Source organism: Hyalella azteca, unplaced genomic scaffold, assembly GCF_000764305.2.
Source record: "Hyalella azteca isolate HAZT.00-mixed unplaced genomic scaffold, Hazt_2.0.2 contig8570, whole genome shotgun sequence".
Classification (NCBI taxonomy): domain Eukaryota; kingdom Metazoa; phylum Arthropoda; class Malacostraca; order Amphipoda; family Hyalellidae; genus Hyalella; species Hyalella azteca.
Genome location: NW_025938659.1, coordinates 188,773 through 210,804, shown reverse-complemented (window position 1 = coordinate 210,804; position 22,032 = coordinate 188,773). Strand labels below are relative to the sequence as shown.

General features: G+C 39.8%; 1 protein-coding gene across 2 annotated transcripts in view; it reads left to right on the top strand.

Annotated features, from left to right (window-relative positions):
* Positions 1–21,830, top strand: part of LOC108676617 — a 28,823-nt gene extending 6,993 nt beyond the window's left edge. Inside the window, exons 1-5 of one of the 2 annotated variants that reach the window (XM_018164729.2) lie at positions 12,566–13,337; positions 17,366–18,383; positions 18,875–18,980; positions 19,965–20,080; positions 20,489–21,830. In XM_018164729.2, coding sequence (XP_018020218.1) covers positions 18,232–18,383; positions 18,875–18,980; positions 19,965–20,080; positions 20,489–21,197 — 1,083 coding nt within the window. In that variant the 5' untranslated portion in view covers positions 12,566–13,337; positions 17,366–18,231 and the 3' untranslated portion in view covers positions 21,198–21,830. Of the gene's footprint in view, positions 1–12,565; positions 13,338–17,365; positions 18,384–18,874; positions 18,981–19,964; positions 20,081–20,488 lie in introns of those variants that run through there. The other variant, XM_018164728.2, reaches the window with a different exon arrangement.
* The last annotated feature ends 202 nt before the right edge of the window (positions 21,831–22,032 follow it).

Genomic DNA, 22,032 nt, shown 5'->3' with positions numbered 1-22,032 from the left:
ATTTTTCTTGTCAGCATGCCGCACACTTGCATGACCACGCAATCTTATCCATGCCATTGACAGCTCCATTTTCGCTGTAACTATCAAATTTATTTAATTTTGTTTTTTCGAAGTGAACGATGTCGAAATTGTAAGTAACTGCGATCTCGTAGAATTTTAATTGAACAAATCTCAATTCAAGCTCAATTACAAATACAATTCAATTGTTAGCATGCTTTTATGTTCGTTGCTAAATGAGTGTAATTCTATTCGATAATTTACGAATATAAGCCGCTACATACATCACTCTAGGCTGGCACTTGATCAGACATGGCCAGAAGGTCGCCAGTCTCATCAACTTAGCCGTCTTAGCGCTTTTGAACTCAAGGCTCGTAAAGTCGAGTTTCAAGATCAGTGTATGCGTGCATGGGTCTCGGCCGGATGAATTCTTATTGAAATGAGTGCAGCTAGAATTTATGCAAATTTGCTTAATAACTCCCGGTTCTTGGTGTATTCTGAGTCTCTGTTGTTATACATGAAAATTTCATCACTTTTTAATGGACTATTTGATGTACGAGATAATTGTGACGAAAATGAAATTTATTTCACATTTAATACAATGGATTGACAATATTGTAGAATATTGAGGCTTCTTATACCCACAAAAGTACACCACTGTAATCTCTAACTTCTCATTTTATATATTGACCCCATAATTGTCATCCATGTTCTCTTTAGCATTATAATGAACGAATACTTTGGACTATAATTATTTTCCTGTGGACATTCGTTCAACTTCGAGTGACCGGCGGAAAGAGTGAGTAAACTTAAACAAGTTTATCAGCGCGATACATTGTATTCTGACGTTCTTGTCAATTGCGGAGGCGCCAACACGTATTGGAGGAAACCCACGCAGGAAATCCTATTTTCTTGTCAACACAACTCCTATATGTTGACCGAACGGCACTCTGCCGTTTTGTTTAGTAAAATGTTTAGTTTAATTTTAGTAAAGTTGCTAAAATGATTGGTATAATTATGCTTTTAACAATTTCCATATAAAAAAAATATTTGTTGGTCGCATGTGATAGCGCTGCTGAGGGTAAAGTTCGAATTAAACTGCGCGATGCTTTGGCTTTTCACTTTCACGGATGAGAAGAATAATTGCGACGAAAATAATAATTATTTACCCCATGTCAAAATTTTGATCTATATGGACGCCCTGGCATCAATTTTTTTCGGCGTTTAGTCACGAACATTCAACTCGATTCTAACCCTTGAATTTCAGCGAAGTACTCTGATATATGAAGAAGAGCCCTTTTATGACGGACTGAACTATAATGTTTACATTTTTCTTCAACTGCTTCATTCCAAAACTTTAATGCTGTCTTCCCAGAAATATATGGGATAAGTAAATCATCTTACGTAGGCCTTGAGAGTCCGGGCACTAGACCATTTCCCAGGTAAATAAATACCTGAGCGAAGGGGTCCAGGGCGCGGCGTTGACGGCCCAGCAGCCGTTGCCGTGCAGCCACCGCCAAGCACTCAAGGCCGACCGCCGTACTAATTGCCGCTCCGCCTGCCGCACGCCACGCGAGTTGAACATGCCGGTCTGTATGCCTACAAACTGGTATACCAAGTCCAGTTTCTTTGTGGGGGAAATATATGAACTGCCGTAGGCTCGAGACGTTTGAGTTTTCTCTGTATTTGAATCGGCATCGTTTGAAGAGGCTAATTTAAACACTTGAATAAAGGAAATGGAAGTATCTGAAGTCGAGTTTAACGTTTCCTGTGGTTCAAAATTTTTTTTTTAATTCAATCCATGAACAAGTTCAGCAGAATGCTTGAGTTATTGTTAATACCTGATGAAATGAAAATTAGAACGTTGCCTATGCTCGAATGTATGTAAATTGCTTTCTGCTACTCTCTTAACTAAACGTTAAGCAACAGTAGTGGGCTGTTTGTTAGAGATAAGTTAATAAATTACGGTCCTGTACTTCAGTTATCAAACATTTCACAATGAGAGCATTGCGAGAGTGTGGTACATATGGCACCACTGAATAAATCACGTAACTGATGAAACTGAAAACTGCAAGTGAACAACTTATGCAAGTACTTATACAGATCATCTGAGACGATTGCCAGTAGAGAACATGATGCGCCCATGACAGGCGCACGGTAGTCACTTGCAGCGGTCAAAAACTGTAATTGATAAATGAAAAAACGTGTCAGGTGATATCAAGGTTTTGGCCTTATTTGCATGTGCTGGCGGGACTGTCAATCAACCCTGCAGAGCTCCTAATTTATTAATATGTAGGAGAAGAAATTGATCACTCCTGCCTAACCGCATTAGTAAAGCCATCAATGTCCAAAGTGAGGGTCTAAAAATTGGCTTTTGGTTCATTAACTTTAGATAGTTGCTGTAATATACGGGCTCCAATATTATTAATGCAGCTCAAATCTCTGCTTATAAGTTATTTCGGTGTCGCACTTCTGCAGTTTTCATGCGATTGCACAAGCAATATTTTGTTGCAAATTTTAAGTTCATGCATGGTTTTTGGACTTTTTCCGTAGGCCAAAACTGAAACCAACGATAATAGGTGGCAAGGCTGGGTTGCACGCTGCCAAGTGTCCGTAAAATTCAATATTGCCCTAAAAGCATTTACAACAAACTTGTAATCGAAATATGATGCCAGACCCTAATTTCATCACCGTAAAAATAACTCCAATGAAAGCAAGCAGCAGCGTAATTTTTAGTAATTGAGTTCTTGTTTGCTGCCTTTTTGACGCTCATTAGCAAGTATTGAAGCGTTCAATTATTAACTAAGCCTAGTTTTAACTGTGCTTAAATTCCAAACCCGTTCTATTTGCACGAAATTTTATCAGCTTCGCGTACCTTTTTTTTCTCAGAAGCGAGCATGTGTACTTAGCGTGCGTCTGTGTGAGTGTGCGGATGTTCTTTCAGAGATAAACTTACTACATGTGGCTTCATTCATTCGTTGTGCACTGAATGCTGCATCCGGCACGGCTAGTCTTGCCAACTTCAGGGTGCTGTTGAAAATTGAACTTGTCCCTTTAACCTAAAACATTCAAACGTTAAATCCCCAGAAGTGAAAATATCAAATGATTTCGACGACTATTTTCAAACTTCTTCACTATTTCACTGTAATTTTTGTGAGATTTATAGTTTATACCATAAAAGTTGCGAACACCTTTCATTTCGAGGGATGAGAAGTTTGGAGTATCTACCATTCATTTGTGTATTTTCACTGAGGGGGCTAAGAACTATCAATTTAATTTAATTTTCAAATGAAAACGCATAGTAAATCGAGATCGAACACGAAACTCTTATATTTTTCAGATTCAAGAATAGGTAATTCATTTATAATGTATTATGCCTGCTATTTAGCTTGTAACGAATCAATCTTGTACACACCGCGCACTCGTCATCATTGATTATGCTCAATATTACCTTAAAGTTTAAGATTTTCGCTTAAGGGATTTTTCCTGGGATTACAAAGCCCTATTATTTCAAATCACGCACATCAGTTTGCTTTGCCTCGGCATTGCCAAGCCTTCTCGTTCCGCGAAATTTCTGAAGATGACGTCACATGCCAACGCCGCGCTAGAGCTGCTCGGAAGTGAACGAGCGTTGCCCTCAACATGTGCGCACCTGCGACATGCCGAAGCTCTGACATCACAGTTATCCTCAGATATAATGCACGTCAGAAAGTTAATGGGCGTTGTTTTACAGTAATGCAACAGTTGAGCCGCACATGAATAATGATTGTTTTGCGGTTCAAATGCAAATTTACGAGTGGCATTTTTTGTTCGATACCTGCTATGTTGTGATGTACGATTATAGTGAAAACAATTACGATTATAGTGAACACATGCAACGAATTTGTGCGGATCAGCATTTTATCCCGAGCATACTTGATTTCGGAAATATTTACGTTCTGAAGTGTGATGTCATGGTAGCGACTGGTTGATGGAGAGTGCCAATATTTCCGGGTTTGTAATGCGTTAGCAGGCAACATCCTGTGTGCGATTCTTCGGCTGCTAGACAGATGTATGCGTCGCTGCAGGATTAATTCTTCGTCGTATTATGTGGAAATTTTGCGAACGTTTGGTTTTAAAATAAGATCGTGAATAAACTTACACCTTTATAACTCTATTCCTCGAACGGATATGCTTCGAGTATCAATCTAATTCAATTTAAGTGTCAATTTATTAAACTTTTGAGCAGTAATTTGACTTTAACCTGTAATTGCAATGTTTAAACAGCGAAATACAGCTTTAATGATGTTGAAGACAATATTACGGTACCTGGCTTTAATTAGCCGAATGCTATTGTATAAAGACGCTGCGGCCTCTTTATACGTACGGCCTCCTAGTCTTCAATGAAGGCTGCGTCCTTGTTTTATCATGCTCAAATAATATTGGTGTGTAATGAGCTCCTTAATTGAAGAATAGACGATCCTATTGTGACGTAATTTTATCGTGCAGTGTAGTGCGCAGTGCGCTGGATTAGCTGAGGCTTCGTAAGCTACGCGCGTTCATTTCGTATTGCGTAACCAATCACCCGAGGCCGAGTGTACTCACTGACGTATCGCAGATGGGTTTGATGATGAACGTGCTCTGTGTATTGTTGTTAATTCTTTAATTGCTGAGATGTTGCCAAACGATTGTCTTAATACTCCGGACCGCTGCACAGCAGATTCTAGAGACCAAAAAGTTGTTATGGTTACAGATTACTTGGATCTTGTAAAGTGAGAATGTCAGTTGAGTAGTTCGTAGTTACTAGTTATCGAATATGACAATACTAACTTCTACTTAATAAGCTTATTTCAGACTGGATGAAGATTTGAAATTAAATAATGTAGAATTAGAAGTTAATTTGCCATACAGATTGATTTATTCAGTCCATAGTAGTTGGGACCGTGATGCAAATGCAAGTGTTCTTTCTTTGTCGTCCCGTCGACCTTGAATAAAGTGTCCCGTCGACCTTGAATAAAGTGTCCCGTCGACCTTGAATAAAGTGTCCCTTCGACCTTGAATAAAGTGTCCCTTCGACCTTGAATAAAGTGTCCCGTCGACCTTGAATAAAGTGTCCCGTCGACCTTGAATAACCGTTCTAATAATGAGTGTCCAATGCAATACGTTCCGTGACATCGTTGTTTTGTGGTCATTTTGTGCACATAAAGACTTTTCTCCTCGAGGCCACTCCGGCATGCACTTTCTACGTTATTGTTGTTTGTCCAAATGACGTGAGTGACTCAGCGCTGACGAAACAAGTGACCGAACACAATGACCGACCTCTGTGGCATTGTTGGCTTATTGTTCCTCAAACACATCACTTCCTTTCTTTTTATTGCATTAGCTTGGTTAACACATTCGCAATAGAATCTGCCATCATGAAACTGTCCTGGCGACTTCTAGTATTTAGTCGAAGATCATAAAGTGATCCTGAAACTTATTTGGCTTATTGGTTTGACCTGAACAGGAACTTAGGCGGGATTTTCTGATGAATATATATAGAACCCAAATTCTTTCACATTGAAAACGCCCACTGACAATTATCCATTGATTGGCGCGTAGATGGAGGCATAACTTGTATTTTCGCGGTATGGTACAGTTAAATCTCAGACAGCTTTTTTATTCGATTCTTGAACATCGACGCTGTAAGTCACGAATTACTGCAGACACCTAACTGTGTTAAACTTTCTATAATTCCATTATATCTGTAAAATGTACATGCGCTACGTGTCAAAACCGATGCGAATTGGAAATGGGTGCGTCTCTATTACGTAATAGCTTTCGTGATCTCCGTTACGTAATAGAACACGATTGTCAATCTTAAGAAGTCTGAGCAACTTCACTCATAATTTTTTTTGTTTTTTTGCTAGGACTCTAGGCCGGTTCTTGCTATAAGTCAACATGCCGACGCCTAATTGACTTGCTGGGCTCTGCATGGTCGCTCTAGCCGCCTAGCGCCATCACGCGATGCGATTTATCGGTTATATTTGTTAACCGAGGTGTAAATGTAATCTCGTTTATTCTTTGCAAGCTTATTACTTAGCTTTGAGTAAAATTTCGCGTTTTTCAAATGGATAAATTTTTATGTATCAACGTGACTGTAACTCACAGTAAATGCCGCTTTATTTAACATTGCACTCAATTTGCTGCCTATATCAAATAAAACATGAAGGAAAAATAAGAAACCGTTCTTTTATTTTTAAGGGATACCAATAATGTCAACGCTTTTCAAGCTAGCCATCGAATTTTTACAAAAATCGGGTTATTTCCTATTGTAATGTGGCAGCATGAAATGATTGCTACTTGTTTGTTATTGACTGTATAGAAAATTAGTTTATAAAAGGGTTTCTAAGTTAGTATTTTGTGTATTAAACTCAAATATTCAACTTTATCGTTTGATCTTGCTTGTCAGCAATATATTGACACTATTAGAAAGATTACCACGGCACCGCATTGAGAAAACTCGGTAAACTACGCTCAAAAGGCCAGGAATTTCAAGTCCTATCATGTGCCTTATTTTTGTTGAAAAATAAGAATTATTAAGGAAAAGTCATCACGATCGATCATTCAGATTTACCAACCACACGGCTGATCGTGTCTTATTATAACGCGAGTCGTTGCATATCAGTCGTTTATGTCTGCTTCTACAATTTTCTAGCTGCTCTTAATATGCTCAAGGTCTAAATATTGTACCATGACCCGCTGGCATAAGTTAAACTGAACACTACGTTTTCAGCGTCACAATTTCGAAACTTGAACCTTTAAACCTAAATCTGAGTGGAGTAAACTGAAAATTAATTTTGATTCACGATACGTGCAATCAATTTAGATGCGATTATTCCGGGTGTGTGTAACCCGAGTGTTTGCAATTTCAGGTGTAAATTGCAGTATTCCCATCGGAGCAGCGTTTGACCTGTGGAACTTCACTCCATGTGAAGTGTTGGGCGGTACCTTCAGGTTGCACGTCTCAATGAACTCTTTGTGAATTTGATTGAGGGCGAGTGTTGGGCTGCGAGATATATACGGGCGCTTTGCTTGGCGTGAACACCACTCGAAAGTCCGTCTATGCTGGCCTTACTTTATTTTTTTCACTTTCCGAGTGTCAAAACAACAAATTTGAAATCCGGTCCCGATAACCAAAAATCACTATCTCTAGGATCTTTGATATTATGATGTGATTTTAGGGTCTTTGATAAAGCTAGTACATAACGCCTGCCCTATTATCCGAAATTGACCGTCACTTGAGATTCGTCAATTTATACTAACGCCAGACATTCAGAATCATTAGAATTAAAACTTCGTCGGTTCGTATCTTTCCGACCAACAATTAAAGTTTTTGTCGAATTATTAAATATCAGCTTGGCCATTAAAAGTCTACACCACTCGAAAGATATTTATTTTACTAGGGGGTAAAAAATCATTTACCTGACATGCACTCGCTTGCAGACAACCGTAAAACTGCATCTCTAACTTGATTCCGTCAGCCGGTTGACATCTTGCTAAAACGCAATTGAGACTTGGATTGTGTCGGTTGGAATTAATATTTTTTGCTATTTCATTTTTGCGTAAAACTTTTTTTACCTAAACAGATTTAAGTACGCTCTAGCAACTCAGATCGATGTCCTGCCAGGATCAAACATTGGTAAGAAGAGGAAAATTTTTCTTCATTAGTGTTCATTCGTCCTCGCTCATACGTAGTTGTGACCGAGTCGCATCTTTTACATCTTTTAGCGTCACGAGACTTGTTTCCTCTTTTGTCGGTTTCAAGCAAACTGTATCATTTTGGTACACATACGTAATTTTAAAATATTTGTTATCCTCCAATCCCAATATGTTATCTCTATTGCTAATAATTTTCCCGTTACAATGAAAAAAATTTTCCCGCTTCGAGATATTGTTTAATGAATCCTCATTCTGCTCCAGCTTTGAGAACTTGATTGTTCAAGATAGATGATGAAACAGTCTATTTTATTTATTATTGCAATAAACAAATCGTCTTACGGTGGGATATTATTGTCGGTTCGTAATGAAAGAATGTTTACGATCGCGTGCATCAATTAATGCATAGCCTTACTTTAACTGGAGCATTAATTGAGCTCTCCATCTATGTTGTTTTAGTGTTTGCGTGCTGTAGACGCTTTACACATTCTCTTGTCAAGCTCGTAGGTTGCCGACTTGAATGTCATTTGCTTCAGCACAGTGCGGACTTGCCTACAAAGCTGCATAGGATATAAAATTCGATGCGCTTGGTATTTTGTTGTTATTACATTTGCTGCAGTTATAATTGTAAACTCTACGATGCCGGCAGAGGAATTTTATTCTGATGACTGGTTATTTAAAAGTTTCATTTTGACAACAAAGTTTTTGCGCCTCAGTGATTCTTTCTCAATCTTTCTCAATCCATGAATTAATCGCATTGGTATTCTGGTGTAACTTTTTATCAAGCACATCATGCTCTTCGTAATTTGTGATGACGCACATGAAGGTATCTCTTGGCCCTCATTTTTTTTTATCGCTGTTCTCATTCATTAAATCTGTCTAAAAATATCTAGCGCCTGTTGCTTGGCCACTTTTTTCTTAGCTGGTATTATTGAACTGAGTTGGTTTAGATTTTAAATGATATAGGGGTCATACAGGGCGATTTGCGGAAACTTCCTGTTTTTTACTTCTCGCCAAGCAACCAGATGTTGTAGGAAAAATGAGCGGAGTATTTCTTATCAAAGGCAAGGTCATGAAGTTTCGTGTCCCGCCTAGTCAGTTGTCACTATGAATTGCTTTTGCTGTCGAGGCGTACTTTTCCAATGGCCGTTCCGTTATCGCTACTCAACGAGCATTCTATACTCGATTCCGTTTTCGTCCTTCAGGTCGAGCATGTAAAGAAAGGGCTTCTTGAGAACTTGCAGTCGTTTACATACAGTCGTTTTCTTTAGTGATGAACCTTACTTACACATTTCCAGCAGCGTAAACAAGCCAAACATGCGTTATTGGAGTGATCACAATCCCTATGAACTCCGTCAGCGGCCACTTCATTGTGAACGCGTAACTGTTTATTGCGACCGATGTCGCAATAAACAACAACAACAACAACGCGTAACTGTTTGCATGGTGTGCGGTGTCTACAGTCGGCATAATTGGCCCATATTGATCTTAGGAAAACGAACGCGCATTGTAGGTTCGGTGCGAGTCCAGTTTTGCCGAGTCCAGTACTCGGTGCGAGTCCAGTTTTGCCGGTGAATGGAGCTCTGTACACTCAAATGATTGACGCCTTTTTTGGCCAAATTTGGCTGAAATGAATGTCAGGGATGTCTGGTTCCAACAGGATGGAGCCACGGTCCATACAGCACGATGCTCAATGGATCTTCTGAGACAACATTTTGCACAGCGTCTCATCTCCGTGAGAGGTGACCTTCTTCGGCCGGCCCATGCAATCCCCTGATTTGGCTCCGTGTGATTTTTGACGGAGGTATCTCAAATCAATTATGTAAAATGACTGTCTAAGAACCATACCTCATTTGAAGAACAACAAATTCCAAACCATCGCCAACATCCCCGTCAGTATGCTTCTGCGAGTTGAACAGAACTGCGAAAATTGACTAACTGAATGTGTAAAGATCGGTAACTAATGCTGGATTGGAAACTGTCGAGGTACACTGATGATGGGAGAAGCTGGATTTATAATACGGGTGTGAATCAAGTTATAATGTTTTCGGTTACAGGGCTGGTGCTGAACTGTCATATGAGCACATTTATCTGACCAGGCAGGTTGACACAAAACATGCAATTTCTTTAGTGGATTAAAGGGGGATGGTTGCTAGCCAGGGATGGTTGGTTATAGCCAGGATGGTTGCTAGCCAGGAGGTAGCCAGGTAGCCAGGAAGTAGGGATGGTTGCTAGCCAGGATGCTCAAATGCATTGACAATGAAGGGGCCGTCATTAGTTCGAAGTCTTCAAAACTTAGTGATACACAAATTCAGGTAATGTATTTTTCAATAAAATTTATATTGTAATAATATCATTATGCGTTTTTACCGAGCTTTCAAATCATGAAGTTTCCGTGAATCACCCTGTGGAAATGTCTTACGTTAGCAGTTAATAGAGCGCCATCATATTGTCGTGAATTCTAGAACGTGTGCATACAATACGAGTATATTTCATGCGCAGTTGGCTCCAATGTGCTGCTTCAAATTTTTTTTACTTGTATGTGCCGAAAAATATTCGAGAACCATTCTGGAAACTTTGATGAATTGCAGATTCCAAATAATTTGACATCGTTGCACTTGGCATTCCAGTCATAGGGCCACCCTGATGCGCATTCCGTCGGAGGCTTTTCTCATCAACATGTCCATATAACTGAATTGTGATTTGTAGAGCGTCCCAAACCATTTATTGTTTTACAATTAAATAAACTGAGAGCTCGTGCCACAAGTGAACAGTCTTTTTATTCTAAACTGACTCGTCCACAAAATGCACTTAAATGCACCGATATAGTTAGAAAAAAATCACTATATTATAAAGATATTTTTAAAGCGGTCTCTATTAAACTGCATTGCTTGTCTAAAAGTACGAGATGAACTAAAATAGTAAAGCTTAACACGTTTCGTATCAAGCGTAATTTGAGATTTGGTTGTTATTATCGACAAAGATCAATGCCGCGTTACGACGCACTGTGAGATACTGTCATCATTACTGTTTACTCCCGCAGATCTCCAGTGTTGTCTCCTCCAATCTATTTCAGGTAGCTGCTACATTCATGATGCAAGACCTTCGGCCTGCGTATTCGAGTATCTCAAGTATAATTCTGGAAGATTGTTAGAAATTAAAAGTATTGAAATCAACTAAAGCCCTCTTTTTTATTTGTGCGTCGTTTTGCGCACATGCCATGCATGCCGCTTGTGGACCCAATGCTGCCGGGTGGCAATTGCCACGACTGCGCACCGTCCAAATCTCTGTACTCACTCCATTCTTTAACAGGAGTCTTGCCGCATCGCCTGCATACTGATAAGATGACTCGATCATTTGTTTTAACAGCAAATTAATATGGACTGGTCTCGTGTCGGCCATCAAAGACACATTTCTTTGTCCTTGCCGCGGACTGATAGCACGTAACATTTTGTCAAAATGAACCATTATTTATAGTGTGAATTCTACATTGATAGTTGTGATTTGTTTCACCTAATGCTGTGAGAAAATCGTGATTGTCAAATCGTTGAGGCAGTTCTGCCGGTGTTACCGTACTTTTCAACACCGCACGTGGAGGTAGTTCAGGATACGCAGTTCCCTTCGCATGGAATGCCATTTTTTTTACCTCAGCAATGTCGGCGTGAAGTCCGCACTCGGTTATTGTTTTGGTCACAATTATTGTAGAGCCTTTCAATCCTTAAAGCACTGTAAAGTGGAGATTTATTGCCAATTATCCGTCAAATTACTGGTGCACCATGTAGGTATTTTGAGCATTTCTTGCAGAACATAGTACTATTATGGATATTTTAAATTAAATTTTAAATTATAATCAAGTTTGTCTTTCAACATGGACTGCTAGGCAACACTTTGTTCAGTCACCAACAAGAACATCCTTTTTTACCGATATTTAACAGTTTGTTTGCAATTTACAAGTTTTCTTGATAGGTGTTTTCTTCGAGGTCGTATATGTAGAAAACGCTGGATTCCAGACTTAACAAACGCTAACTAATTCATAAAATATGATGTATTTACGTAATAATTATTTGCAGCGTGCATGCTCTTAAATAGCATGGTTATAACTTATAATGCAGTAGGCTTTATTTTGATAACCTAACTATTTCACACTGATTCCGAACTTTGTTCGGGCTACCGAATTCCAGTTAAGCGTTAAAAATCGAGGCCGCTATTTTTCATTGCCAGCGTATAGCGTTTGCAGTTCAATTTTTTTTAAGTTCGCGGAAGTCTAGAATCGACATACAATTCCCGAACAAGTTACAATATATTTTCTATCGTAATTACGACAAGCCTTGCCACTTGATAAAATCGCTCCAAATTCGTACATTTTACCACTCCTCTCCTACGTCTAGGCTCTAGAGTCTAGACTCTGGATCAATATTTGCTGTCGAAACCTTTACGCTGTTAATTGAAATTAGACATGGATAAACTGCTGGCCTCTTGAAATATTTTCTTATTTAACGGAAAATTTGTGTTTAATGTTTTTGTAGGGATTTAGACTTGTACCAGAAAGATTAAATGGACATGATTTAAGGAACATAGATAAATCCAAATTTTTATTGAGAAGCCAACTAATATCATTACCATCCGATTTAAAGCCGTCTTCCGGTAGTATATTGTTCGTTCATCTGATTCGTATAAAATAATATCCAAGGTGGACACGCTGCCGTGATCCCGAGAACGCATCATGCATCACATTTAATTAACGTGAAGTAAGAAGTGACGCGTTCTGTTTTCTTCGAAGAAACAAAGAATCCCGCCATTTACTGCGTCAAAAGCTAGGCCCTTGTACCAGCTTGGCTCAGTGAATTAACCTCTGTGTGGCACACCGTCTTAGTAGTAATTTTCTCTTGGGTGAGTGTGGTGGTCGACTGTGTGCGCATTCCTCTTCTCCAATAAAATCGTGTCAAGTTTTTGCTATGGTTGAAGCAGCAACCAACCGGTTTTTCAGAGAGGTGCGTGTGTCCGAACATGTAAAAATGCGGACATTTTTGACATGTAAATAACATGAACAAGTCGTGGTGATCAGTTCGTTCTTTGCGCCATAATCTTCGCCAATTTCTACCAGTTATGTCTTACAAACTCAATCAACCCACCTTATTGCGCTCGTTTAATTCTAAAGCAATGGCCAACCTTTCAATTGTGAAATAAAATATACATATATATAGGCTGCTACTCTGGGATTCTAGTCATCCGGTTTCTCTTCACACTCATTTAGACGGATCTGAGACGTAATACAGTGTATTTTTATAAATCAGGTTGATATTTTCAATTCTTGTATGAATATAGACAAGAGTGTGTCTGTGTGCCATCAAATTAGACGCTAATAAACTGCAATAACCTTGGGCGTTTGGAAATAATGCTCACATCGCATTTTTCTGAGTCTATGATGAGTGCTTCCTATTACCAAATATCTAACCATCGACTCATCTTGCGAATGCAAACTCTGTGTAAACAGTGGCTCCACACTCTGATACGGACGTTCATAATGATCGAACTAACTTACGTGGCGCTGTGAACTTAATCAATTTATGTCGTTTAGCTATAAGAGTTTCATCAAGGAACTTCATATGCCTGCTGCGGGTCCTTGGCAAAGTCTGCTGGCTCAGCACTGTTGTTCTCTGACGGTGGGTACTCCCTTATTCTACTCTAATTTCAATTTCATTTGTGTTAAATTTTCATTTAATTTAAGCACAGGGGAGAACTTATGTCATCAAGCTATCAGGATATGGGTAAACGTAAGTTTGTGAACAAATGAAAATATTCAGTGAGTCTCTAATGTCTCCTTGGATCCTAGCTTTTGGGTCCTGAATGTGTTTTTATTTAGTGGGGATAACTTTATAGTTGTGGAGTAGATTCAACTCGTGCAAGTACGTCTTTTTTATAATGTTTGAGTAACCTCAAAGCCTCGCTCAAGTCTTGTTGAACAACGGATTTCAAATATTCTAATATATTTTTGCGTACCAATTGCACAATAACTAAAAAGTTAAAAACGCTGAGCAGTAAGCAAGTGAGCTGTGTCTTCACTTTAACTTGATAGAATAATGGGAGAGGAGTTGGCTCGCCGTTCTGAAGTTCAATCCGTAGAACGGAGACATCCGACTGCGGACTGCCATTACGAGAATTCCTTTCTTTCGTGGAGGCTTTTCGTCACTCGGACTCGAGGTAATCCCCACGAACCTCGCCTCTTCCGTGTAGCTTAATCCTATGTGTATTAGTCGTATCATGTCCTCTCAAAAAATGATGTCCTCCTTTTCAATAGTTTGATGACATTTGAGTGCTGTTTAGATGTTGTTCTTCGTGACCACTCAACTTTAAACATGCTCGTCGGGAGAGGAGTTCATAAGTTTGCGTGTATTATTTTGATATTTTTGTTCATTTAAACATTTTCTATAATAGTACAATAGAGATTATGCGTGATGAACATCGCGTTACCGACAATTAAACCTTTGTGATTGGCTAATCTATTTAGGTAATAATTTATTAAAGAATAAATATTAATCTTGGTTGTACTAGTGAAGCCTTTTTAATATATTTAGCTGTGTTTTTGTCATATTTCTGCGAGGTTGGTGTGAAAGACATATTCGCTTACAAGAAGACCTGCACTGTGAATTCGATCAGCTTTTTCCATGAGAAGTACTTACAGTGAAAGTAAACATGTTGTGCGAAGCGCTGCTGCACGGCTGGATTTAGACTTCTCGTTTGACCGACAAACTTTCAACGCTGGCACCAGACTCGCCGCCGCTGTTCAAGAGCTCTTCTCAAGCTGTACGTGTGTCGTCACTGCGTGCATGCGCTCTGTGCTTGACCTACAGCGACTGCCAGCTCCGCCTCTCGTTACAATAGGGGTTTTCCATCCTAGTGATGCCCAACGAGCCTGTAATAATGCAGTCTCTAATTTTATGGATAACTGAAACATATGCTAAGTAGGCACTCGGCAGCGTATGGTATACGTGAATACTATTTTACAAATTTATCCTAAGACGTTCTTGTGAACTTTTAACAAAAAATTGACATGCGAATACAATGCAATTCATAACTGTTGATTAAAGATTAGCAACCCGTCATTGCCGTGTTCATCCCCAAAATATTTTTGTATAGATTTCTGTGTTACCCTTGTAACCGTTTTGTGTATAAACGAAATATCCTTGCGGGTATTTCGTTTTTTTCCCTTTTTTTTGTGCATCCAAGAAGTATAATGACCCTCAACTCGCGTCACCTTTTGCCTCGACCTGCTTATGGTGCCGCTCACCGCACGGCAGGCCCTGACACCATTGCTCGCCTGTCATATCATGGACGCCATGACGAGTACTAGTAGATCTATGAGTGACTCGAACTGATGTTGGTCAAAATTTTGGAGATGGTCAGTTAATGTGTTCTACACAATACGTACAAAAAGTATCATATTCCCTTCAATTTCTTCGTGAAACTTATCGAGAGGGATAACAATTATCTGAAAATTCTGTTTTACATGAACTGTTATTATGCTTCTTTACCATCTGTGCATTAATAATTGTGTGGGCTCACTTATCTGAAACCAAAGTGCTTGAATTCATAACCTCGCTAATGGTTAGATAATTTTAATTTATTTTAAAAAGTCCATTGTGGTTTAGGTACTATGTTACTTTCTCCAATATATGCTCTTTTATTATTTTACATCGAAACATTGCTAATGTTTTTTATAAGGTGCATAGAACTCGGTCTTGTAAGTTGGGTAGGGTTAGAGCAAATCCTGTTCCTGGAGCCGTACTGTCAAAACCGATTATGTACACTAGCGGCCTAAATACATGTAGAGCGTTTAATTTCTTGTCTGTGATGGGCGGGTTTATCTTAAAAAGCGATCACCGATTGGCCGAAGGATTTGAAAACTCGTAACTATTTTTGATATTAAGGCGTTTGGTCGTTGGTTCCGGCGGGTTGTCAGCTGGCAGGAAACGTGTGGCCGGTCGGCGTTACAGGATCTGCAGGCGTAGAGCCGCCCGTCTGCAACCTGATGCCTTCCGTGCAACGTTGCACTCACTCTACTCTATGCTGCTCGGCACGCTTTTTTATCAGAGCACGCCTACTGTGCTTTTATTATAACATCGTTCATTTGAACTAATGCTAGTCTTGGCAAGATTATTATTTGCCATCCGTGCATGGCCTTTCTCAGTAATACCTTTCGCTGCTTGTTCTCGACCAATATGGGATTACTTACCTTGTGTGTTTTACTTTTACTTAATAAATGTATTAATAATTTTCATCATTATAATATTCCTATAAAATCCGCAGGGATGAAAATGCAATGGTTTTTATCTTACGTTTGAAAAATTCATTCGTGACGTTTTACTCCGTAATCGCATTGGGTTATGGCGCACATAATGAGAACGACACGGGTCCAAAGGTGTCTAAATGATAACGATGTATTTTATTCATACTGATGAATGTTTAATAGTTGTTCACAAAGGGAGAGATAGGATCAATATTTAGTGGAACAACATGTGGTTTAACAGCACGGCAGCTGTTGGGCCTGCAGTGAAGCGGACCTGTGGGCGTCTGGTTGTTACCGCGCGAACAAAGCGCGTATCATTGATACTGCCTTCGTAATGCATTGGACATAGCAATTCATGCAAGAAATTACGGAAGAATAACCAGGAACTAAATTGAATAAAGACAGTTTATAGAACTCCTTTACGCGTTTTATGGGACTAATACTACAATCAATGACATTTTTCTATCTAAAAGAAAAGTTTAAATCCATTTTGATAATTGGTGTTCTTATTGTTGTTTGGTGCCAATTTGCAGTACGAAAGATGAAACTAACTATTATTGTCATTTGATCATGCACCCTATTGTACCTTTACTCAAAGCCCCGGCCCTGGGCAGATGCTAGCAATGAGAAAAAACGTCGCCGGAAGTGCTGCACCCATCCTTCCCTCAGCGGCCCCGGCTAAGTTGACCATCCTTATGACTCAACTTTTGGTTGCGTGGGACTCGTTGCATTAATGAACGAAAGTTCATGTTTGACGAAGTTATCCAGCTACAGAGTCGATCTATGCCAACCGAAAAAACATTTATGTAATTTTTCTTGAAAGTAGAGAGTAATATTTTGTTGGTCCACCATAAATAACAAAATATGATGCTAGTTAATAATCCTGTTCTGCAACTTGTCTTATTCGTTATGTAACTTTATGAGCATTTCCTCTGTGAATTTGAGTAAAATTAGTGGAGAGACATTGTTAGATTTGAATTAGTGCCGGAAATTCCGTATAAGACTTACCAGCTTCCTTCTCACCTTGGCAACCCTGGAGTTGAGAACCTCGTCCCGGCGGTCTCCGTCCACTCCGAGACGCAAGGCGGAAACGCAGCTGCTGCCCGCCGGTGTTTGCACGTCATGCGTGGCGTCGTTGCCTTATTTGCCTACAAGTCTTCCTGTCTTTGTTCTTCTTTCTCGCCTTTGCTTTATTTGAAATTTTCTCCCTCATGTGCTGTGCAAACGACGTCACTGGAAATACTTGGTAGCTGAGTATTTTAGGGTGATACTGATCCTTTCTTTGTAATCATATACAGTATAGTTCGAGGATATAGTTGATGTCCACAGTATTTCAGTATGAAATGTAACCGATTTTTAATTGATTTTTAAATTGTAATGTAATTATTTTTTTTCTTCCGACAGGAAATTGAAAGACGGGGTGGCATCCCATCTCATTTTTCTGCAACAAGAGAAGCTTGCGCCGCTTCTCCAATTTAACTTCACAAAGATCAGGCAAGAAAAAACGTCCTCGTCGTGGGTCAGATTGTTCGCAGGTGCAAGCGTTTGCTTAGCTTGCTGAGTGATCAGCTGAGCTGACATGACACAGCTGCAAGTTGTAACGCTTCATGCAGCAACGACACAATCTTATTTATTGTTGCCATTAATAAACATTCGAATTACAAACTGCACCAAAGCTACGCAGTACGACAGTTGTTGAAGATAACTGCTAAGCAGTCTAAAAAATTATCACAAATTACGAAATCTGTGTATTGGCCTAAACATTGTTTGAGATATTGGTCGCTTTTCTCAGTTTGAACAGCTTGTCAAGTAAATGCGACCGGTCCAGTACAGTTTCTCTAAAAATAGTTAGCGTCGTACATTCTACCTGCTCTTTATTCAACTCGGCGGGAGACTACACGTTGGTCTGCAGCTGGAGGTCCGGGTATAGTCATTATTAGAGTAGCCTCTGACTTGGCAAGACGTGCGTGCTGCGAGTCGCAGGCAGCCATTCAGCGTTGACCACACGTGGTTGCTGCTGTGTTACAGCCCTATTTGTGTTGAAAAATTATCATTTAATAACTTTTTGGGACTGTGAAAATAATTTGTATTTTTCCACTCTGTGATGAACATAGAAGTGAGTTGTTTTTGGCTTGAAGCAAAGCTACTCTACTAAAACACTTGAGTGTTGATCGGGCGAGTGACTTGAGTGATCGGGCGGATCCTGTGCGGAATCTTTGTACGGAGTGTTTGATCGGACGGATCTTGAACGGAATTCACTGAAAGACAAGATGCAACCGAGAACAACGTCATCAGCGGTCTGGCAGAGGCGCACTAACCGCACCATAGCAGCGGGCATCATTATCATCGGCCTGACGATGATGCTCAGCAACATCACGCAGTGCATTTACATCGGAATGCTGTTCATCGTCGTCGCTTTAGTGTAAGAAATTCATACTATTTAGATGCTTAATTCATAGTGGAAACTGGATGTTGTTCGGAAATCTTTTTTCAAATACGATGCTATCAAGCTTGATTCGTCTTTAGTTTGCAAAAAAAAATTATATTTCAGAAAAAAAATTTGCAACAAAAGTTGCAGAAACTAAAATTTTCTGTGTAGTGTAGAGTATATTTCAAGTATGCTCAATCAATAATGCATCTGAGCTAAGAATTTTTGTACAATTATTTAATAAAAAAAAATAACAGTAAACAACTACAATATTCATTAATGACTGAATTACTGTTGAATACATATTTTTTACGTGCAACACATTTACTTGTAAGAATATAACGCATCTGAACGGATTAGATACGATGCTTTATAATTATAGGCATTTCATGTAAATATCCCATTGATTAATTTCAAATGAACAAGAATGTTTTTCACCGAGTTGGTTCCTTAGCTGTGTTTCTCATCAGCTTTACCCACTGCAGGTGGCTGGCATGGATGACCATCAAGGAGCGCAAGATAGTGCCGGCCAGCGCCGTGGACCAACAGTCGCCTGTGCTCTTCCTTGTGACGTCGCATATGTTACCCAACGTGAGTTTATTTGCAGTAACCTCTGTAGTTAAAGTAACTTGTGCGTCATGATTTTGTTTGGATCACTTGCAGTAACTGGTGGTGCAACTTACGTATCAATCCATTATACTACTAAATCCACTGAGTTTGACATTTGTGCATATTGGCATATTGTTCCGCGGTGTAAATTGTCATTACATTAAAAATCGTATCTATGCGTAAAGAAAATGATTTGTTTCTCTATGGTGATGTTCATCTTGACTTTCGGTGCGAGATAGCTAAATAGCTGAAGCGCTAGTAAACATTTGGCCACTAAACTAACTTGTTTACGATTTTAATGATTTCAATAGCTACTCATTTTTGCCGGTCGAGTTATTTGATTAATTAGTTAGGTTAGGTGTAATTTTTTACGCGCTCCATACGTATCGTCACGTGTGAAACGGTCAAGTAATATCCACTTTATTCGCTTGAAAAAGTGACGACTGCATTTCGTTGCAGCATCTCCATTGATGGAGAGCAATAATAATTTTGGTTATACGATTCCACGAATTTTGAGTTCTCAAACATTTTTATCGATATCTTAATATGTAGATAATTATGTTTTAGAATCATTTAGTGTACCACTTCAGAAAATTTTAACACAAAGATGAGTAGTAGATAGTTTATCTATAATAGTTAGGGTGGCCAAGTCTGTGCGCCAGTTTCTGGTCAGAATCGGCAAGGAGGCCGGGCGTGCAAAGCAAAATTGCAGCGGCGAGTTGCGTGTTAAAGACCCGCAACAAGCTGTGAAAGTTGTGCGATGTTAAGAATCAGTGACAGGCGTACGGCCAAATGAAAGCTGAAACCGCTATTACTATTCCTATCTTCCACTGTTTGTAGCATCGCTTACTTTTAATCATCGTTCATTATTTCTTCTCTAGATTTCCCAAGGCTCATAAGGTTTTCTTTATTTATTTCTTGTAAATCTAATTCCCCACATAACTGTGACGCATAAATGTATTTCAGTTGAATCACCCTGCGGTGTCGAGCAGTTCCGACAAGCCGCCGAGCTACGACACGGTGCTGGGACTGGACGACCAACCTCCCGACTACAGCTCTGTCATCCCAGAAAAACCTCCTCGGTCAGTGAGCTCTATTATCATCCTTATATTGCCGATTCTTCGCAAGTGCAGGAAGCAATATCTAATATTATACAGTTATGCGAGTTTTGTTTAAAAAGTAGCTGTATATTTTTATTTATTGGTATTAGATACGAGCTTCGAGCTATGTATGTAAATAGAACAATCATCGATATCACTGAGATTATAATTATTCATCATGAATCATGATGAGGTTTAAAAAGCTAAATATGGAGCGATTCTGCTTCTTAGTTCAACAGTCTGTTACCAAACGCAAAATTTAAACTATATGACTGTTACTTGAACTACATAAAGTGCGCAGAAAAACGTAATTTATTTGTTTATCTTCTAGAAGACGGATAGGATGACATGTATAGTACGTTTCTCGCAACTCTCATCTCGTGTCGCCAGGTATGAAGACGCGTTCATAGCCCCCCACTGTTCGACCAGCCCTAGCGGTTCAAGCTGGGACAAAGAGCAGATGATTATGATGGAGAATTCGCTGGACGTCTCCAGAGACTCCAACGAGTTGTCACACTTCATCCGGTCATCGGCTGTTCGTGATTCTCTCCTCATAGCGAAAGGATACAGCGGCAGTGGATCCTCGTCCATGCTGAGCCGAGCAGCTCAGGCTTGTGGTGCTAGGGCAAGTGGTGGCAGATGCAGCAGTAAAAGTGATGATTACAAGCAAACAAAGTCGAGTTTACGCAAGAAGTTTGGAAATAACAATAGAGATTCGCACCGTTCCCGAGCTCCTAACAGCAGCCCAATATCTAGAAGACATTTTAGTTCATGCGTGCCACTACCTAGCAGAACAAGACATCATAGCAGCACGGCATCTGATTGGAATTTGTCAGCATCCAGCTGTAAAGATCATAATAGTAGCGGCAGCCGGAGCCTACCGCGACTACTCCAGTTACAGGCACCAACCTTATCACAGGACACCGCTCGCCGTCTGACCAATTGCTTCAGTAGGACCTCGAGAGACGTCGCAGCTGGTGACGAGGAGGAAGGCGCAATGGCTCGCGTCCACCAGACCCGGACTCCATCTCGCCCCTTCCTATACCCGTGGCCGAACACCGAGTGTGACGACGCGTATACCCAAGTACGACGCTACTAGAATTAAAATTGACTCTGCATCCGAGACGAATAATGAAGCTGGCTAGAACCGTGTACGTTGAAATGTCTACGGTGTAACGCCTAGCTTTTCTAGTCTATTCGCTGTCGAGACTCGTTGCCGAGGCGAAATTAGAGCCTAAGTGAATGTTGAAGTCAATATATGAATAATGCAAACCTTACACGAAGGCTTTGTTTCGGTCACTTATGTCTCAACATTACATGCATTCCTATATTCGTTTCAGTTAAACCATTGTCTACGGATTGAAGCATTACCTATGTTTAAAGACCTTCGCATCGACAGGTCAGGAAACCAGAGTTATCTTAAGTAGACAAATGGTTTTCGTCAAGGTCTAGTCTAAGTAGTGAGTATAGATTTTGTAGCCATCTTTCATAGAATATAAGTGTTAAATGCTACCAATGTGCTTCAAAAATTGATCTTAAGATCCTGCTAAATCGTGGCCAATTACTTTCGCAAATTACACAACGATTATTCCTTGGCATTATTAATTACCGGTACAGATGTAAAGTAAGAGTAGGTGACGGCAATACTCCGTTAGCTAACTCATGGTTGTAACGGGTTGGCAGGAGTTGAGAGTTATTGTGCCGCGCACAAAAATACATTCGGTGAAACAAGTTATGGTTCGTTGCATTTCCTACGTATGCATAGTTACCTTTCAAGCACAGCGTGATATACCTATGTGCATCAGTAGCCCATGAATGTTATTTTAATCAGTGTTCGGTATCGCCAACATCGATTCAATGACAAATTTTGATTTTGTATTCAACTCCTACTATACTCGGTGAGCGGCCGCTAGGGGGCGATTTTTCCATGTTCT